The sequence below is a fragment of the Drosophila sulfurigaster genome, chromosome 3 (assembly GCF_023558435.1).
Source record: "Drosophila sulfurigaster albostrigata strain 15112-1811.04 chromosome 3, ASM2355843v2, whole genome shotgun sequence".
Lineage (NCBI taxonomy): Eukaryota > Metazoa > Arthropoda > Insecta > Diptera > Drosophilidae > Drosophila > Drosophila sulfurigaster.
In genome coordinates this window covers 36,709,554-36,726,460 of record NC_084883.1, presented here as the reverse complement: position 1 = coordinate 36,726,460, position 16,907 = coordinate 36,709,554, and the positions used below count along the sequence as shown (strand labels likewise).

Genomic DNA, 16,907 nt, shown 5'->3' with positions numbered 1-16,907 from the left:
TTGAAAGGGCTACAAAACTCGGACGAACGAAAAACGGCACTACACAGTCAATCGAGCATAGACGGCACGTTCGATACATTAAAATTCTCAATTTTGTATGTAATTCATTAAAAAAGTTTAATTAAGTATATTTAAATATTTGCAAATTTAAAATTAAATATTTTTGTATTTAAATTGCAACAATATTTAGTGCGTTTTCTAAGTGCATATAAACAAAGTAGGGCAGGCAAAAGTCACCAGTGCCGTGCACCGAAAAGAGAACTGGCCACTTCGTTCAGTTGTACAAACTTTTTTGGCATTCAGAGTTGGCGCGCGTGCAATTGTGAACAGCGTTGCGCGAGTAGGAGAATAAAAACAGTTAAATTAAAATAACTTGTTCAAAGAACTAGCAACTATTCAATTTAATAAATTAATTCATTTTTATATGAAGGTGTGTGAAAATCAAACGAAAAAAATATTGTCAAACTAATGCGGGTGAAAATGCATACAGAAAACTGCCGAGAGAAAAAAAGCAAAATTTGCAATTGCAATTCAAATTGTCTATCAAATAAATAGTAAATTGTTATGAATGAATTATAAAGCATATTAAAGGAAATTAATATAAGCATACCAACATCTGTGCAAATTATTTATTTCATTCACCCAATATGCACAGTTGCAAGTGCCGTGCGCGGCCTTTTCTGCTGAAATGGCGGCTACCAAGAAGATAAGCAACAAAAAAATAGGAAAAAATTATTTTCGCTGTTGCTATGTTTAAAAGGCATACATAATTTCTCTTCCAAATAAAAGTTGTATATTCTGTAATTATTGTTATTGCATATTTCGCGCCCGGTTTGCTATGTTTTGTGCGTCTACGCTTTGTGCAGTTCTTCGCTGCATTTTCCAATCGCGCATTACTCTTTGTGCTCGTCTTTCGTCCTAGGCGCTCTGTAATCTGAACATTACATACGAACCAAATCCACCACATATGGTTGATGGTTGCCAGCCAGAGTTGTGTGTGTTGTTAAAGTTGCCACATCGTTGCATAAACACACCACGGCACTGTACTTTTTTTTATATTTTGCTCATGTTGTGCGTGTGTGTGTTTGTGCGCGTATTTCTTACAGTTTTTTTTGTTTTTAAATTAAATAAGACAAAGTAATTTAAATTGTGTACATTTTGTAGCTGCAGCGTTAATAACGTGTATAATGTTGGCACAGGAGATTGCACCGACAGAAATTGGGAAACACGCAAATATTATTCGAGGTAAGTCAGCAAAACAAAAAAAAAAAAAGCGAAATGAAATTTAAAAGATTTTCTCCCTTCTCACGCAGCTGCCCAGGAGGAGTTGGCCAACATGGATGTGCTCGTTTGTGGCCGATGCCTGCGCGCTTTTAACTTTGTGGAAGAGTTCCGAGCGCACAAGGAAGACGATGCCTGCGAAAAAGAGAATTCGAATTTGAAGGATTCACTCGATACGAAGCCCATCATTTGGGCATTCACACTATGGAAGGCCACACAGTTGCACACACGCAAGGGCAGCAACTCGTCCTCCAATTCCTGGGCACTTTATCAACACTGGGTCAAGCTAGAGGAGAGTGTGCGTGAACCGTGGATTGTGGCTGGCAGGACAATACAGTCCTTTGGAAAGATCGGTCATGGCCAGTTGCAGGATATGCCGGTGCGCATCACCAAGACGGTGGTGAATCCCACCAACAATAACAACAACAACAGCACAGCCAACAGCAACACATCCTCCAGTGTGTCACCCACAAGAAGTAAGTGCAATGTGTATATTTTAATTTTGTTACCTATTACTAAATTCGCTTGTTTTTAGAATCTCCTGGCAGCAAGCTGGGCACAATTGCATCCCAGATTAAGGACACAGAGAACGAGCGTCCCAAATCCAAGCCAGGCACGCCCACGCCTACCGGTGGCTCTTCGCCCGTGAAGAATAACAATCGGATTGCCATTCGTGTCGATCCCAAGACCGAACAACGCACTGAGGAGGCAGTGGAGAGCATTGTGGCGAAACGTTATAACCCACGGCGACGCACACACGAATATCTGGTGAAATGGATCGATCGATCGCACAATGAGAACACTTGGGAGGTAATGGCGAACCTGGAGCGTGTTCCCTACTTTTTGCAAATGTTTGAGAAGCAGTTGGCACGCCAAAAGCTAAAGCGTGAGAAGAGCTTGGACGCTTTGAAACGCTTGCAGCAAGAGAAACAGCAACAGGATAAACAGACTACGATAAAAACGGATACAGCACCGCTAAGTCCGCAATCCTCATCGGCGATATCACCAAATTCTTCGGCAGTTGCTGGCTCGCGTCCTTCGCGCACTTCGAAAACCAAAGCGATGGATCAATTCAAACAGTGGGTTAATGAGAGTGCTGGCGGCGAGGGATCCACCTCGCCCTCGTCGGCCAACGAGGACGAGTCGGCCACGGAGCAGGAATGGTCAACAGCTGCCACAACGACCATGAAGCGTAAATTGAATCATACGGATTCCAGTGCCGAGGGTACTGGCTTGAATGCATCCAATGATTCCATGGAAATGGAAGATCTCGAAGAGGATCTAATACCATCGCATACGGTGAAGCGTTTAAAAAACGGCGGCAGTTCCGTGCAGTTGAATAAGCCCAAAATCCAATCGGCGGTGTCAGCAACAGCGTCGCCACGCGTCAATGGCAACACATCGTCCTCGTCCAGTGGTCTGGCTGGCGAGCATGACTCCAAGATGGGCGAAATCATCTACACGGACGACAGCACCAGCACCGGAATGTTTCGTAAACCCGAAATGCCCAATACCATTCAAGCAGTGAGTGTTTTTAAAGAGCTTAGCTCTTAGAGTCTTATGTAGAACATAATGTTGTCAAAATGAAAGAATGTGTTATTGATTATATCGAAAGAGTTTTCATCTTGATAACTATCACCATCTAGTCAAAGTTCGCAAAAATCGCAATATATGTTTTTGAATGGGTAATTGTATTTAACCAATCGAAAATAAATTGGTTCATCGATTAATCATAATTAGTAAATTCGTATTGAAAATTTTATATAAGGAAAACTTAGATTACTAGCTATCAGAAGCAAGCAATCCTTCAACTGATTATAGATAGTATTGTCTATATCCAGCCCTTATGTAAACCCTTTATAAATGTATATTGAAAATTGATTTGCTTCTTAATTGTATTGCAGAAGCGTCAAAAAACCGAGTGTCCTGTGAGATATTTAACGCGCACAGAGATCAACGCCAACACCAGAGGAATCTTTCGGGTAGAGAACGCAGAAGGTGGCAGCCCAGTATCTTCTGCAGTTAAGAGCGTTCCTGCTGCAGCCTCCGCCTCAACTGTTGCGCCAGCTGCCAAGCGCATGGCTGTGGCACGAGCATCTGGAACGAGCTCTCCTCTGACTGTTGGCCAGCGCCCGCATGTGTTGCGCACCTTTGGCCAGGGCGGCGGCAATCAGCTTCAACGCCGGCCGGCGGGAACCAGCAGCACACCGAATCCACTGCGACAACAGGCTGGAACTCCAGCACGAGGCGGTGGACGGATGGTTGTAGCACGAGCCAATACGCCACAGCAACAACAGCAGCGGCAAGTGGCAGGCGCCGGTGGCAAAGTTGTGACGCCCGAACAAAAGATACTGCAGCTATCGAAGTCGGGAGATCTCAAAGTGACGCGGAAGGTGATGACCCGAGAGGATCAATTGGCACAGCGTGCAGCTCAAGTTCGACAACAGCGACAGCAACAAGCTCAGGCCTTGCAGCAACAGCAGCAGCAACAACAACAGCAGCAGGTGCAAATCCAGAAGGTGCAGCAGCTGACACCGCTGCGACAACGCACTGCAAATGCGCCACCAGCCACCAAGCAAATCGAGATGGAAATCGAACAGGAAGATCTGCAACAGCATCAGGCACAGCTGTGTCCCATTACGGGAAAACTGATTGGCCAAGAGGAGACGCAGCTGCAGATGGAGCAAGAGCAACAGCAGGAACAGCAGCGCGAACAATTCGAGGCTGCCGCACAAGCGCTGCTGGGCGGCGGCGATCAGCAGGTGCTCACCAATGAGGATGGCTCAGCGTTGTTGGTGCGAGGCGAAGATGGCACCGTCTACCAGGTGGCCGGCAAGAATGCCGAAGGTCAGACAATCCTGGTGACCCAGGGTCCCGATGGTGAGCAGCAATTCGCCTATGTGGCCGCTGCGGAGGGTGAGGATCAGGATGTGCTCACGCTGGACAATGCTGTGGCCGAGGCAGTGGCAGCAGTGGGTCAGCAAGGCGAAGCCACTGCCGACGGTGAGCACATATTGGTCAGCATGACTGAAGAAGAGTTGGCGCAACATCAAGCGGCTGTGCTGCAACAACAGCAACAGGAGGCGACAACAGCGGGCAGCACTCCGCATACGGCGCAAATTCACATCACAACGTCAGACAGCGACGGGACTGAGGCCCAAATACCCGCCGAAGTGGTCCAAGCGGACTTACCATCGCCGGGTAAGTTTAAATAGAAAATCTTCAATTCAATATTGAAACATTTATTTAACAAACAATCTTCGTTATGCAGGTGGCACGCGTCGCGTTGTTTTGTTGCTGCAGGATGGCACATTTATGATGACTGAAATGCAGGAGGATCAGTTCAAGACGCTAAATATCCCGACGTAAATAAAGAAACAATATAAATATATGGTAACAACTCCTAGGCATATGTATATGTAACTTGTAAGGCATTATAATAACTAGAATGAAAGCACGGGCCGCCAAAAATTATGGAAGCCTTCTTAGACTTGAAGCGCATTAGGCATTAACCAACCTCCTTCATCATCATCTTCCTCATCCCGTAGCAGCAGCTCCCATTATGCCAATATCATATCGCACTTCAAAATGCTCGTAAAGATTCATTCTTTTTTAAATATATATCAAATCAATATTTATTTCTCCACTCGATGCAATTGCTGTTTCTTCAACGCAATGAAATGTTATTCCAAAAAAATAAAGAAAAAATAAATCCAAATAAACTATAGAAAACACATAATGCAGTAAGTGAAAGTAGCAAAAGAAAATCATGTTCGATTGTAGATCTGTTATCAATATAATAATAAAAACTATGCAACATTTTTAGATTGTATAGTTTATTTTTTAATTTTTTATATCAATTTGCTGGACATTATGAGCACAATCCACAAATCCTCTAACGATTCATAAAATCTATATCTTGACCCCCAATAAAGTTGCAAAAGATGAGAGTAAAGCAAACTTAACTACAAATATATCTTGTACTTGTACTAAATAAAAACAAAATGCAAACTATTCTAATTTAATTAATTAAAATAAACAACGTTGTGTTATTCAACAAAAACACAATAAATTTTCAATAACAAAAAGTAAAAACTAGACACAAATACACACATACCTAGACAGACAGACAAACACACACACACACACGTAAACATATATATTGCATAAATATAACATATAGAACATGTAATTGTAATATTATAATTATTATTATGAACTGTACATTATTTAAGTATTTTTAAAATCTATTTAGCAGCAGCAACAACATCAATAATAAACTACATGCTGTTTAATATTTTTAAATTTGAGCAAAAAATAATAAAAGCAGAACAAAACATGCCACAAAAACTTAAGAAGCATAGTTGTAAAATATTAAACAATATATAAACTGCAATTTAAACTAAAATAAAATCAACAAGAAATACATGCGATTTCCGTGGACTTTGGATAAAAATCTACAACTTGTTATACTTTATTTTTGACTGTATATCTTTTATTTTTAGTATAGGGTTCGAGTCTTCGATAAGTAGTGGTTGAAAAACATGTTATGGGTTGTGTCTCAGCTTAATAAAATTATTGATCATGTATTAAGCTGAGACACAACCCATATGTTTTTCAATGAACTTCATTTAGCTCAAAGAATTCCATAACAATTTGGAGTTTATAATATTTATTGAATATTTGTGTCAGTTTTTTGCTTTTTCAAACTTGGCTATAAAGAATCCCACCGTGTCCAAGTCGTCCGAACGATTCTCTGCGCTTGGACCAAAGCGCTGCAACATCTGACATTGGTCATCATCCAGTTCCGCCAGTTGCAAACCCGGTGCACCCAACTTGGGCTGCGCATCAACCAAACGCATCTGTGGAAATTTGCGTAACGCCCACGCCACCAGTTGCTCGCACTCCGCCTCGGTGACGGTGCAAGTGCTGTAGACGAGCACGCCGCCAGGACGTAATAGTGACACTGCCTGCGCCAGCAGATTGCGCTGCACATGCGGATAGGATTGGAGCACTTTGGCCTGCTTGATGCTGCAGCTGAGCTGCGGCCGATTGCCCAGTCCGCTGCATGGCGCATCCAACAGAATACGATCGAAACTTTCAGCAGCAAATGGCGGGGCCGTTGTGCACTCCTCGCCAAGCTCATTCAATGCCTTGGTGGCATCGAAATGAAAGGCTTCAATACAGCGATAGTTGGCCAGCTTGGCTTGCATGCCACGCACACGACTCGCCGAGTTATCCAACGCCACAACGCGACCTACATCGCCCATCAGCTCGGCAATGTGCGTGGTTTTGTTGCCCGGTGCTGCACACATGTCCAACACGCATTCCCCAGGCTGTGGTCCAAGCACACGCACGCACACAATGGACGGCAGGTTCTGTAGCAGGGCATCCGCATCACTGAGATCTCCAAGTGTGGGTACGCCACTTACATTCGTCTCCATGTGCACGGCAATCCCAGAGGCCGACTCCTTGTTGTTGTTGTACAGTTGATGACGTTGCATGAGCACACGACCCACGCCAAGAAAGATTTTCTCGTCGCTGACATAGCGCGTCGCAGTGCCCCGCTTACACTTTCCAGCTAAGTCCGCAAACACGTTGACCAGCTCTTGCAGCTGGGTGCCTGTCTCCATGGCCAGGACGCCGGGTGCAAAGATATGAGCGCCGCGCAACAAGGCTGCTCCGCAACTGGTATCCACAATCAGCTGCCGGAGGGCATCGTCATATTGTGCGTCCGCTGGGGCATCAAGTGGTGCAATGCAAAGCATTTCCGGCAGCTCAGGGAGTCCATAAACTCGCGGTGCTTGATGTCCATAGCGTTGCTTCAATTGCTCCTGGAGTTTGGCTTTGTAATCGATTACATTGGTGCGCAGAGTATTAACACGATAGGTTGTGATCCTTGGAGTTTGGCAAAGCCACGATAGCAATTGCGGCAAAGCGGCAGTCTAGAAATTAATTGCAAGTTTTAAAACAATTGTTGCGCCACGTGAGTTATCGATCGAAGTCAACTGCCACCCAGAGTTATCGAATTGTGTATGTAGCTTATTTGGAGTGTTCTTTTTGTAAATCAGTTTGTTTACTCACGTGCACTTTTAGGATTTCATTTTCCAGCTGCAATCCCCTGCCCAAAAACGGCGATTTCGGATAAAACATTTATTGTGTCCACCAATTCGATGGAAGTACCTGTCGATCAGTGTGTTTACTTTGTAAAACATTTTGAAGAGCTGGTTACTCCTCATGTGGTATTTTGTTAATTTTAAAAAAACCAATGAAAAGGCCCGAGATTTTAAATAGCTTATTATTTCGGGCAAATCTTTACTTTCTGCCACTAATCAGATTTTTATTAATATGTAGTCAATTTCGAATAAAAAGTAAAACAGAAAATGAGAGACAGCATTTTTTCATACTAATTTGCATCTGTAAAAATACCATAAATTTATTTGATGTACTTCATTCGTCATAGACCGAATTACATATGTATGTATCACTGTGCATGTTGTATTACCAAAATTTTAATTTTTTTTTCAAAAACTTCATGTATTGTTAACGTTTGCTATTAGAACGTTAAAATTTTGGTATACTTTGAAATAAATGTTGTGGTCACGCTGTTGTCAATCTTGCGAACTCACCACACCGGCCTCGCTTGTGGACAAGACGTGGCAGCATATGAGAGTGCCGCATGAGAAATCACCACGAGACGCTATAGTCGGTCTGCTCTACCACACGGGTACGCTTTACGTTGAGAGTACGTTCAGCGTTGGTGAGTTTGCAGTTTTTTCAACGGCAAGTGTATTCTCGGTCAAGTTTTATTTCGCTCTGTGATTTTTTTGACATTTCCAAGCAGAAATTTCTAAAATTTCTGCTCAAATTGGTGCGCATTTGATTCAATAATTTGGTGCGTATGAGTTTTCAATCATGTTTTAGGTCTCCGCTTTGCAAATTCACAGTATTTTCACTAAAAGCTGTTAGCGTTTTTTATCATTTGGGTATGTGAAAATGCTGCCGCAGCAATGTGGGTGATGTTGGTGTATTGGTGTAGAAATTTTGACTCACACGCACACATACAACTATCGTGAGGCAAACTGCCGATGAGTGCACGAAAATCGTAACAATCGTCTGCAATAAAACGCAAATAAACCCAATTTCACAAAAAAAAAAAATCAAACAAAGCATAAACATATTAATAATGGAGTTGCTATAAAGATTTTGAATTATATAAGAAATGTTTTGCGTCTCATATCTCGCAATTGCGTGCAATCGATAGGTCGCACTCACGTGCATATCGATTCATGCTATCGTAGACAACTCTGTCATCGCCAACATTGTACATTCTTCTTTCGCCGTCGGTTTGGCAGCAAAAAATTTTATCAAAGGAAAATTTACAAAAAAGCTGCAGAGAAAACGGTAAATAATCGGTACAAAGTGCAATAGGTCAAAACATAATCTTCAGCTAATCTTCAAAAGTGTAAAAATATCATTATTTCGATGTTTAATGAACAAAACACGGCAGCCGCTGTTTGACGAACGCAAAAAGAAGAAACGAAAAAAAAGCATACGTCGCCGTCATCATTTCTTGGTACTCATACAAAGACAGTCACATATACGGGCACACATACTTGATTAAATTGCATAGGGCTGCCTAATGTGTGCGTGGACAATTTGTGTGTGTGTGCATCAATAATTACTCGTGCAAACAAAGAAAATTCCGAAAATTTTACAATTTTCAACAGTAACAACAAATTCTATCTTTGCATTGTATTTGTGCATTTAAATCGCCGCAAGTGACGAGTATTTAACACAAGTACCTTAGGCAACCCTAAACTCGCTTTACTTGTGTGTGTGTGTATTGTGAGTGTGGTGTGTTTGTAATTGTAGACGTGTGTGTGTAGGGTGTTGCTGCGGCGGCATAAAAAAAAAGTTGCTACGTGTAGTTTTCATTTTCTTTGCACATTGTGTTTTAAATTAAATGTGACATTGCGTTTTCTGCACGTTTTTCGCGTTGCAAATTGTAAATAGCGTGTGTTGTATTTTAGTTTATATATTTGGTTTTGGTCTGCAGCACTTTAATTAAAGTCTATAATCGTCTTGTCTGTTTGTTATTGGCTTTGGAGAAATTGCTTCGCTTCCCTAAAGCGCTGCTCAATTAAACATTCAATTGAATTGCACACTATAGCGGATACATGTAAGCATGGCTGTGTGTGTTTTCTACGCTCTCACACAGACACGCACACACATACGCACACTAGTTAAAGCCGCCTTAGACTTTGCCGCCGCTGTTCGCTGCTGAGTCACCAAAGATTTTTGTGAGCGAGTCATTTATGTATTTGGCTTTTGCATTATTTGAACAGATAAATCGCAAAAATATTTTTTCACATGCACGTTTTTGTCCAACAACAACAACAAAATAAATCAATATCTTATCAGTTGTGTCAGCTTCGTCGTCGACGTCAGCGTCTGCGTTGGCAGCGAATTAAAATTCCCCAAATTAAAGCTATTTTTGACAGCAACCAAAGAGTTCTTCACTATGCTTTGTTTCTATATTTTTCTTTTTGAGCCTTCTTGAACTTGTGACGCTCTTGTCATTGAACTTTCGCATAAAAAGCTTTCTTCACTTTCTCGCCGAAATATATCTTGTGTGTGGCAGACAAAATACATACTTGTATTTTTAAGCATTTTAATTGCCAAAACCCCATTTTGGCCATAATTTCATGATTTCGCTGCTAGATTTCCGGTTTAGTTGTTGTGTTGTGTTTACTCATCGTTCCCATTGTTAAAGATACACATTCAACACGTCAGCTTAACAATCGATGTTGTTGATGTTGCGCTGCAATTTGATTAGCACAGTGTGCAATTAACCATCGAAACCTAAACAACATTCGACTGAAACTTCAGATAGACATATTTATTTGTAGCTCAAGTCGTAAGTCGATGGGAGGGTTGTTTTCTCCATATGCCAACAGCAGTTGATCAAATTGAATTAATTAAACCGAAATAAGAATAACATTTTAATTACTTTTCTTTTTATCTATTTGCAGTTTCATCACGTTGTGCAAGCAAACAAATCCAAAAGGAGTTGCATATTAACAGCAGTTGCAACTCGGATTTGAACTTGTTTTTGAATAATTCCAGCAAGGCAAACTGAAGCAGTAGTTTAAACTTATTTAGAAATCCCCTCCACACATTGTAAGACAAGCAGGACAACAACAACAGCAACAACATGGGAAATGTATTCGCGAATCTATTCAAAGGCCTCTTCGGTAAAAAGGAAATGAGAATATTGATGGTCGGTTTGGATGCCGCTGGTAAAACCACAATTCTGTACAAACTCAAATTAGGCGAAATTGTTACAACGATACCTACCATTGGTAAGTGTCTAACTTGCATATACATTTTGATTTCGATTAATTATCAATTATACTATTTATAGGTTTCAATGTGGAGACTGTAGAATACAAGAATATTAGCTTTACAGTGTGGGATGTGGGCGGCCAAGACAAAATTCGTCCATTGTGGAGGCATTACTTCCAGAATACACAAGTACGTTGAAGAACAATTGAATAGTTGATTCCTATTCCTAGATGATGTTAACAACTTGTAATGATTACTACTATGATTAGTCAAAGTTTATTTTGTTTCAAGACGGGACTGATATCACATAATTTGTGCCCCCATCTTGTATAATCTGTAATTTAGCCGCGATTAACATGTGCTTATCTCTTGTCTACCCACACACAAACAGGGTCTTATCTTCGTCGTTGATAGCAATGACAGAGAGCGTATTGGTGAGGCGAGAGAGGAATTGATGCGCATGCTGGCCGAGGATGAGCTTAGAGATGCAGTCTTACTAATATTCGCCAACAAACAGGTAAATCGACTTCATTAACCATTCATGTTAATATTTGATATTAAATCCGGTTTTATGTGAACTTGATTCAATATTTAATCATTGCGAACGCTTTTAATGTTGATGTCAGCATTCCAAAAACTGATTGCACAACATATACAATACTGATAAGAAAACAAAACGTAAAAGTTGTAGCGATAAGGAGAGCCTTCGCAATGCACTCTCACTAATTAATTGCGATTGTATACAATTTGCTAATTCTTTTATTTCATTTATTTTCGTTCGCTTTCTAGGATCTGCCAAATGCAATGAATGCGGCCGAAATCACCGATAAGCTTGGCTTGCACTCACTCAGAAACCGCAACTGGTATATTCAGGCGACGTGTGCAACTAGCGGCGATGGACTCTACGAGGGACTTGACTGGTTGTCCAATCAGCTGAAGAATGCTAATCGCTAAATAAACTAAACCACACCACAAACAATAACAGCAAAAAAGCAACCACAACAACAACAACAAAATAATTATACACTAACTTTGATTTCAAAAGCAAAGCAGCAAAAAGAAAACCTTCAACAGCAGACATAATAACATCTTCATATATGTATGTGGGAAATAACATCAACAACAACAAGATCAATCAACTACTTTGAGCGAACTGAGGGTTCTGTGCATTTTCCATTTTCCAGCTATATTAAAAAACACGCAAAGCCGCCGCGCATAATTGAAATTTGTTTAAGAATCGTGCATACACCGCAAGCAAAAAACATAAGAAAAACAAAAGATAAAAGCAAAACACAATTTTTCAAAGCAGCATATAAAAGAGAACGCTATGATTTAATTTAAATTAATATATATATAATTATTGGATGTTTAAAATGCAACAAAAAAAAGATTAAAAAGAGAACCCAACAACCACCACAACAACAAAAGAGAAAAGATAAAAAACAAGTATATATGGTATAAAATTGTCTTTTTAAGTTATTTTTGCCCTACCCCCTCATCAATATATATTTCTTTTTAATTTTATAAATATAAAGGTAATAATAATGAGAAAAACAAAACTGTAATTGTAATTGCTCTTTAAAACCAAAAAATACAAGAAAAAACCAATTAAAATTTTCGTTTGTGTCCGTCGCTTGGCAGCAAAGCAAGTAACAAACATGAAACACAACACATACATAAAAACAAAACTATATGAAAACGGAACGTACTATTTATAAAAGTAATTCTAAATAAAATTTAAATAAACAAAACTTGCTGATCAACTTTTGATACACGACAAGCAATAAGCGAATATCTATTTTACATTTCAAACTGCCGGTGTTATCGAACAAATGGGAACGGGAGCGATAACATCTGAAAGTGCAACTCTGGTCACATATTTTAACCGTTGTGGGGGAATTTTTCAGAGTATTTCGGAATTGCATTCAAAATAATTTACTTAAAATCGCGGGAAAGAGAAATGATAAAATATATATGAATGAGATGAAGGTATTCCACAAATAAATAAGTATTCATTAAATTGGTATATTTTTCATATTGTATTTTTAAAATTAGACAACGGTCACACTACGCCGGGAGAAGGGTTGCTGTAACCGATAACGATAACAAGAAACTTGTACATCTGCTGGTGCCAATTTATAAGTAATTTTTCAATTAAACTAACACAGAAATAACTTAAAAAACTCATTCAAAATGTCAGCTAAGCAGAACTCTAAGAAATCTAAATGGGCACTCGACTTTAATGTGAGGTAAGCGCAAAAATCCAACAACCTTTGTTTACGGCATTTGAGGCTCAAAGTTTTCTTTCCTTCGTGTGATGCAGCAAAAATGCAGATATGCCTTCACCACCTGGCTATAATCCCACAGCGCTGGTGAATCAAACTGAAGTGGTGCGTGATCAGCGTTTGGTTATCAAGAAATCTTGGGATCTTGCCTTGGGACCGCTAAAACAGGTGAGTGCTGTGCAAATACATATTGCTATTGGGCCACGTTAACCTATATACATATATCTATCTGATTTCCAGATACCGATGAATCTGTTCATCATGTACATGTCTGGCAACTCGATTTCAATCTTTCCGATTATGATGGTGGGCATGATGTTAATACGCCCCATTAAGGCCATCTTCACCACACAAGTCACTTCAAAAATGGCCGAAGGTGCCCAAGGCACTGGACAGCGTATCGTCTATATTTTGGGTAACCTGGCTAATGTTGCCTTGGCCCTGTACAAGTGTCATAGCATGGGACTGTTACCAACGCATGCCTCTGATTGGTTGGCGTTTGTGCAGCCGCAAACACGTTTAGAATATTATGGTGGAGGTGTTTCATTTATTTAGAGTTATTTGTAAATTGCATTTAATTTTGCTTTATTTGTTCATTAGATAAAATTTGTTTAAACACAGCATCAACTAAAGTATAAAATATAATTATTGTCTTTCGAGCCCGATCTGGCAATTAATCATCCAATATCTTCTTGGCTTCCTTCTTGATATCCTTAACAATTTGATCGACTGGCGTGCTGTAAGATACGTTACACATTTATTTTAGTGGTTTTGTCAACCGTTGTAATAATATAATGATGGTTAGTCCTATAATTAAATGAGTTTAGTTTGAGAAAACTTGGTATTGTCAAATCTAATGGCATAAAATTTATTTTAGCGCTATTGTGCTTTCAATTACATTTGGAAGAGATTAAAATAAGCTGCTTGGTGGATTTGTTGATGAGTATGGAAATAGCAACGATTCAGAGAAGAGTATTTTTTCTCATTTACTTTTTCTTGCCATCGACTAGCTCGCGAAATTTTTCATTCATACGTTCCACCACTTTTTGGGGGTTGTCGACACGAGGGACCTAAAATATGGAAAACAAAACTTATGAATTAAATTCTGGAGTATTATTTGAATAGTTACCTCATAGTTCTGCGACACGTAAATGCCGGTATAAACACCGGCCCCAAAAGTCAACTGTAAAATAGAAATAATAGTAGTTAAAAAAAGCCATTATTTATGTTCACGCCTTAGATTAAAGACCGTTGAAAAAAATAAAACCCGACCGCCGGTCCAAAAAGGTTTTGGCGGACAGGGTGGCAAGGATTCATACGACTGTTGGCAGCCACAGGATGAAGATTGGCTGCGCCTCATTAAGTGCTGCATTCCCAGTCCAAGCAGCTTCATTTTTAACTAAATATAATTTGATATCGAATATTTTCTTTGCCGAATAAAAACTGAACAAATCGAAATGACAAAACAACAAAAGCTAATGCTATATAAAGGCTGACATTTTTGATTTGATTCTTAATGTTCTATCTCACAAAATCTGTGATAGTCACTTGGTTCGAACATTGCCTACGAGTCCTGCAGCAACACATGATCCTGCGGGATCGTTTCATCATCAATAATCGGTATATCGATAACATTTGGGAATAACGCTAACGGCATACCACAAACAATTGTATATCTTTGAAATACATACATATATTCATATGTAAATACATATTTTGTAGGTGTTATTTATTTTATGGACTTTAGACTTTGCGGTCAAGGACACTGAGAGGAGCAATGCCCCTTTCTCATCCATATTATATTATTCACAAAGCGAATTTAGCAATTTATATAATATTACAAATTTGCTTTAAATATTGCTTATGGTAATTCTTTGTCACAAGATAACAACAAACAAAAAGCATTAAATCATCGCCAGAAAAAGCATTGCTGTTTGTGATAATCGCGATTAAATTGCGCATCTGCTGCAGCGTTATTGCAGCATTCTACAAATGTATTTCACAAACATATTATGAAGTTTCTGCACACTACGGTACTTACTAAAAACTTAAACATTGTCCAAATATTAAAATTTCCGTTTTCACCCGCACGCGCCAGTGTGAGAACCAAAACAACAACTGCGTCAAATGAAGAACAACTCTGCCAAAATCGAACGGACGCCGCCGTGAGAGCGTAGCTGGCGTCTATGTGTGTAAATGTGAGTGTATAGGTGTGCGAATGAGTTCGACTGAGAACAGACTTCAAACAGCTGGCACACTCTGTTCTCTCTCTTTGTTTGCTCTCTTTTTTTGGTTTGTTGTTGTTTTTATTTTGCTGTATTATCTAATCACAAGCAAAAGCCAATTAACTGCACTCTTCACTAGTTAAAACAACACAATTATATTTGTTAAATAGTGTAATTCACAAAAACTATCTTGTTGAACACGTAAAAGAATTAAAGACAATTTTAAGTTTCTTAAAAATGCAAAATGCAAGACGTTTTGGACAGCGCGACGAACGAACAACGTGTAAAAATGTGGTGTCTACGAAGATCAACGCATAATATGTAAAGTAGCCCAAAATAAAAACATGTTAGTTGTTGTTGTGTGCCCAATACATAAATTCGATAGGAGCTTTACCAATAAACTTTCTCTTTTTATTATTGTTTATCTGTTGGATTTTGAATTGGCGCCCAAATCAATGCACCTGTTGTGCCACACTGTCAACACTCGCGCACCTTGTGTCTTTTGCAACACTATGTTGCTGTAGAATTTCTGATTTCATTTGGTTTCATTTTAATTTTACGTTTTTTGTTTATTAACAACATTTTAAACAAATAGCACATTTTACATTCTTGCACACACATAAACAAAGTAAAATTTTCGTTGTATCTAAACTAGCTTAAACTAAATCGAAGTAGTGTAATTTACTCCAAAATTGCAGGTCTCGTCTTCAGGTAAACGAATGCCACAATCTGAATGAAAAGAAAATTAGTAAATTTTGAATTTTTTGTTAAATTGTAAGTCGGCTTACTATTATGGCAATGACGCCCAGTGCCGGCAAAACAATTGTGCCCATTTTCGCCTGAATTTCCGCGTTTTCCAATTTGCGCTCCTTTTTTTGTTTGCGCGTTTCCTTAACCTTTCCTTTCAATTGACGCATTTTCTGCAATGATTTTGTGTACTTTTCATTAATTTCTCCATATGCATAGTTTTTCTTTAACTGCCAACTTACGTTTATTGGGTTATAGGTCGCGGAGTGCTGACGTGTAGAGTTCTAGATGCGTGCGTGGTGTGTATAATTAGTATATGCAAAGAGCGATGCTTTGGTAGCGAATGTTTAGTTCAGTCGCTGTTGCTGTTGCTGTTACCGCCACCTGCTTTTGTCAACAAGTAGTTTCTGGATTGTTTTCAATACTCCGTCTTCGCTTGTTCTCGCTCACTCTCACTCACACACATATACGCCACTCTTTAAGAAGAAAGTCGTGTGTGCAGGTGGTTGTTGTTGTTATTTTGCTTGTTGCCACAGCTGTGTGTCTTGAAAGCACACATCAGAGAAGGTTACGTGAGGGGACAAACAAGAGAGAGCAAATTATTTAACTTATTATTGTGGATATACAATGAGGTGCTTAAACATGAATCGCATTGCTGGTATATTATTATTTATTTATTTTGTAGTTTAATATCCAAATGTGTTTATTCATTGTGTGCTCTAGCATTCATTACGTCACAATTGCACTGTTGTGCCGAGTGCAAATGAGAGCTCGCATATGCACCTGAACTGTGTTGCCAGACCGTTTAAAAAAGTTGCAGGCAGTGCTGGTAAATGGCGTTGGGCGCGCTTTTTGAACAGTCAAAGTTAATTGCTTAATGCTGAGAAGCTTAATTATATAAAATGCGATTACTCAACTCTTTAATTTATACTTTATTTTTATTGTACTTTTTCTCATGAACTTAAAATTTTCTTTATACACGCTGCGACTGATTCTGCCCACAGCATAAACTGGCTAATAT

At 39.5% G+C, this 16,907-nt stretch overlaps 6 protein-coding genes across 11 annotated transcripts; 3 read left to right on the top strand and 3 right to left on the bottom strand.

The window, feature by feature from the left end:
* The first annotated feature begins 272 nt into the window (after nt 1-272).
* On the top strand, nt 273-4,993 carry LOC133845075 (uncharacterized). Its single transcript, XM_062279414.1, has 6 exons — nt 273-430; nt 1,165-1,245; nt 1,314-1,757; nt 1,817-2,805; nt 3,186-4,482; nt 4,553-4,993. Exons 2-6 carry the CDS (start codon nt 1,188-1,190, stop codon nt 4,648-4,650), a joined length of 2,886 nt encoding a protein of 961 aa, XP_062135398.1. The 5' UTR covers nt 273-430; nt 1,165-1,187; the 3' UTR covers nt 4,651-4,993.
* A 332-nt stretch (nt 4,994-5,325) lies between these two features.
* On the bottom strand, nt 5,326-7,692 carry LOC133845077 (tRNA (cytosine(72)-C(5))-methyltransferase NSUN6). The gene is made up of 2 exons (XM_062279416.1): nt 7,366-7,692; nt 5,326-7,226 (listed from the first exon to the last, which is right to left on the bottom strand). Exons 1-2 carry the CDS (start codon nt 7,432-7,434, stop codon nt 5,970-5,972), a joined length of 1,326 nt encoding a protein of 441 aa, XP_062135400.1. The 5' UTR covers nt 7,435-7,692; the 3' UTR covers nt 5,326-5,969.
* A 165-nt stretch (nt 7,693-7,857) lies between these two features.
* LOC133845078 (ADP-ribosylation factor 1) lies at nt 7,858-12,380 on the top strand. Of its 3 annotated transcripts, none has more exons than XM_062279418.1 (5): nt 8,034-8,176; nt 10,317-10,646; nt 10,709-10,818; nt 11,021-11,146; nt 11,419-12,380. In XM_062279418.1, the coding sequence occupies exons 2-5, from the start codon at nt 10,499-10,501 to the stop codon at nt 11,581-11,583; spliced, it is 549 nt and encodes a 182-aa protein (XP_062135402.1). In that variant the 5' UTR covers nt 8,034-8,176; nt 10,317-10,498; the 3' UTR covers nt 11,584-12,380. The 3 variants fall into 3 exon arrangements, with proteins under 3 accessions (XP_062135403.1, XP_062135402.1, XP_062135401.1); XM_062279417.1 differs by lacking the exon at nt 8,034-8,176 and adding an exon at nt 8,537-8,685; XM_062279419.1 differs by lacking the exons at nt 10,709-10,818; nt 11,021-11,146; nt 11,419-12,380 and having other exon boundaries at nt 7,858-8,041; nt 10,317-10,546.
* A 326-nt stretch (nt 12,381-12,706) lies between these two features.
* Nucleotides 12,707-14,343, top strand: LOC133845079 (ER membrane protein complex subunit 4). The gene is made up of 3 exons (XM_062279420.1): nt 12,707-12,878; nt 12,953-13,082; nt 13,155-14,343. Exons 1-3 carry the CDS (start codon nt 12,823-12,825, stop codon nt 13,467-13,469), a joined length of 501 nt encoding a protein of 166 aa, XP_062135404.1. The 5' UTR covers nt 12,707-12,822; the 3' UTR covers nt 13,470-14,343.
* On the bottom strand, nt 13,483-15,395 carry LOC133845080 (uncharacterized). Of its 4 annotated transcripts, none has more exons than XR_009894689.1 (4): nt 14,164-14,401; nt 14,044-14,097; nt 13,813-13,984; nt 13,483-13,721 (listed from the first exon to the last, which is right to left on the bottom strand). XR_009894689.1 is itself a non-coding variant. In XM_062279423.1 (4 exons), the coding sequence occupies exons 1-4, from the start codon at nt 14,968-14,970 to the stop codon at nt 13,588-13,590; spliced, it is 213 nt and encodes a 70-aa protein (XP_062135407.1). In that variant the 5' UTR covers nt 14,971-15,395; the 3' UTR covers nt 13,483-13,587. The 4 variants fall into 4 exon arrangements, 2 of the variants coding, with proteins under 2 accessions (XP_062135407.1, XP_062135406.1); XR_009894688.1 differs by having other exon boundaries at nt 13,483-13,651; XM_062279423.1 differs by lacking the exon at nt 14,164-14,401 and adding an exon at nt 14,956-15,395 and having other exon boundaries at nt 13,483-13,651; nt 13,905-13,984.
* Nucleotides 15,396-15,672: 277 nt separating this feature from the next.
* LOC133845081 (single-pass membrane and coiled-coil domain-containing protein 4 homolog) lies at nt 15,673-16,374 on the bottom strand. Its single transcript, XM_062279424.1, has 3 exons — nt 16,129-16,374; nt 15,928-16,059; nt 15,673-15,868 (listed from the first exon to the last, which is right to left on the bottom strand). The coding sequence occupies exons 2-3, from the start codon at nt 16,054-16,056 to the stop codon at nt 15,821-15,823; spliced, it is 177 nt and encodes a 58-aa protein (XP_062135408.1). The 5' UTR covers nt 16,057-16,059; nt 16,129-16,374; the 3' UTR covers nt 15,673-15,820.
* Between the last annotated feature and the right edge of the window lie 533 nt (nt 16,375-16,907).

Excerpts from the sequence above, each read along its gene's own strand:
- LOC133845075 (XM_062279414.1), top strand. The coding sequence starts at position 1,188 with ATGTTGGCACAGGAGATTGCACCGACAGAAATTGGGAAACACGCAAAT. Across the intron at positions 1,758-1,816 it reads CAGTGTGTCACCCACAAGAA|AATCTCCTGGCAGCAAGCTG; the intron begins GTAAGTGCAATG and ends GCTTGTTTTTAG. Across the intron at positions 4,483-4,552 it reads AGCGGACTTACCATCGCCGG|GTGGCACGCGTCGCGTTGTT; the intron begins GTAAGTTTAAAT and ends TTCGTTATGCAG.
- LOC133845077 (XM_062279416.1), bottom strand. The coding sequence starts at position 7,434 with ATGTTTTATCCGAAATCGCCGTTTTTGGGCAGGGGATTGCAGCTGGAA. Across the intron at positions 7,227-7,365 it reads ATGAAATCCTAAAAGTGCAC|ACTGCCGCTTTGCCGCAATT; the intron begins GTGAGTAAACAA and ends ATTAATTTCTAG.
- LOC133845078 (XM_062279418.1), top strand. The coding sequence starts at position 10,499 with ATGGGAAATGTATTCGCGAATCTATTCAAAGGCCTCTTCGGTAAAAAG. Across the intron at positions 10,647-10,708 it reads TACAACGATACCTACCATTG|GTTTCAATGTGGAGACTGTA; the intron begins GTAAGTGTCTAA and ends TACTATTTATAG. Across the intron at positions 11,147-11,418 it reads TAATATTCGCCAACAAACAG|GATCTGCCAAATGCAATGAA; the intron begins GTAAATCGACTT and ends TTCGCTTTCTAG.
- LOC133845079 (XM_062279420.1), top strand. The coding sequence starts at position 12,823 with ATGTCAGCTAAGCAGAACTCTAAGAAATCTAAATGGGCACTCGACTTT. Across the intron at positions 12,879-12,952 it reads GCACTCGACTTTAATGTGAG|CAAAAATGCAGATATGCCTT; the intron begins GTAAGCGCAAAA and ends CGTGTGATGCAG. Across the intron at positions 13,083-13,154 it reads CCTTGGGACCGCTAAAACAG|ATACCGATGAATCTGTTCAT; the intron begins GTGAGTGCTGTG and ends TCTGATTTCCAG.
- LOC133845080 (XM_062279422.1), bottom strand. The coding sequence starts at position 14,307 with ATGAAGCTGCTTGGACTGGGAATGCAGCACTTAATGAGGCGCAGCCAA. Across the intron at positions 14,098-14,163 it reads GGGTTTTATTTTTTTCAACG|TTGACTTTTGGGGCCGGTGT; the intron begins GTCTTTAATCTA and ends TCTATTTTACAG. Across the intron at positions 13,652-13,904 it reads CTAGTCGATGGCAAGAAAAA|CACGCCAGTCGATCAAATTG; the intron begins GTAAATGAGAAA and ends CGTATCTTACAG.
- LOC133845081 (XM_062279424.1), bottom strand. The coding sequence starts at position 16,056 with ATGCGTCAATTGAAAGGAAAGGTTAAGGAAACGCGCAAACAAAAAAAG. Across the intron at positions 15,869-15,927 it reads TGGGCGTCATTGCCATAATA|ATTGTGGCATTCGTTTACCT; the intron begins GTAAGCCGACTT and ends CTTTTCATTCAG.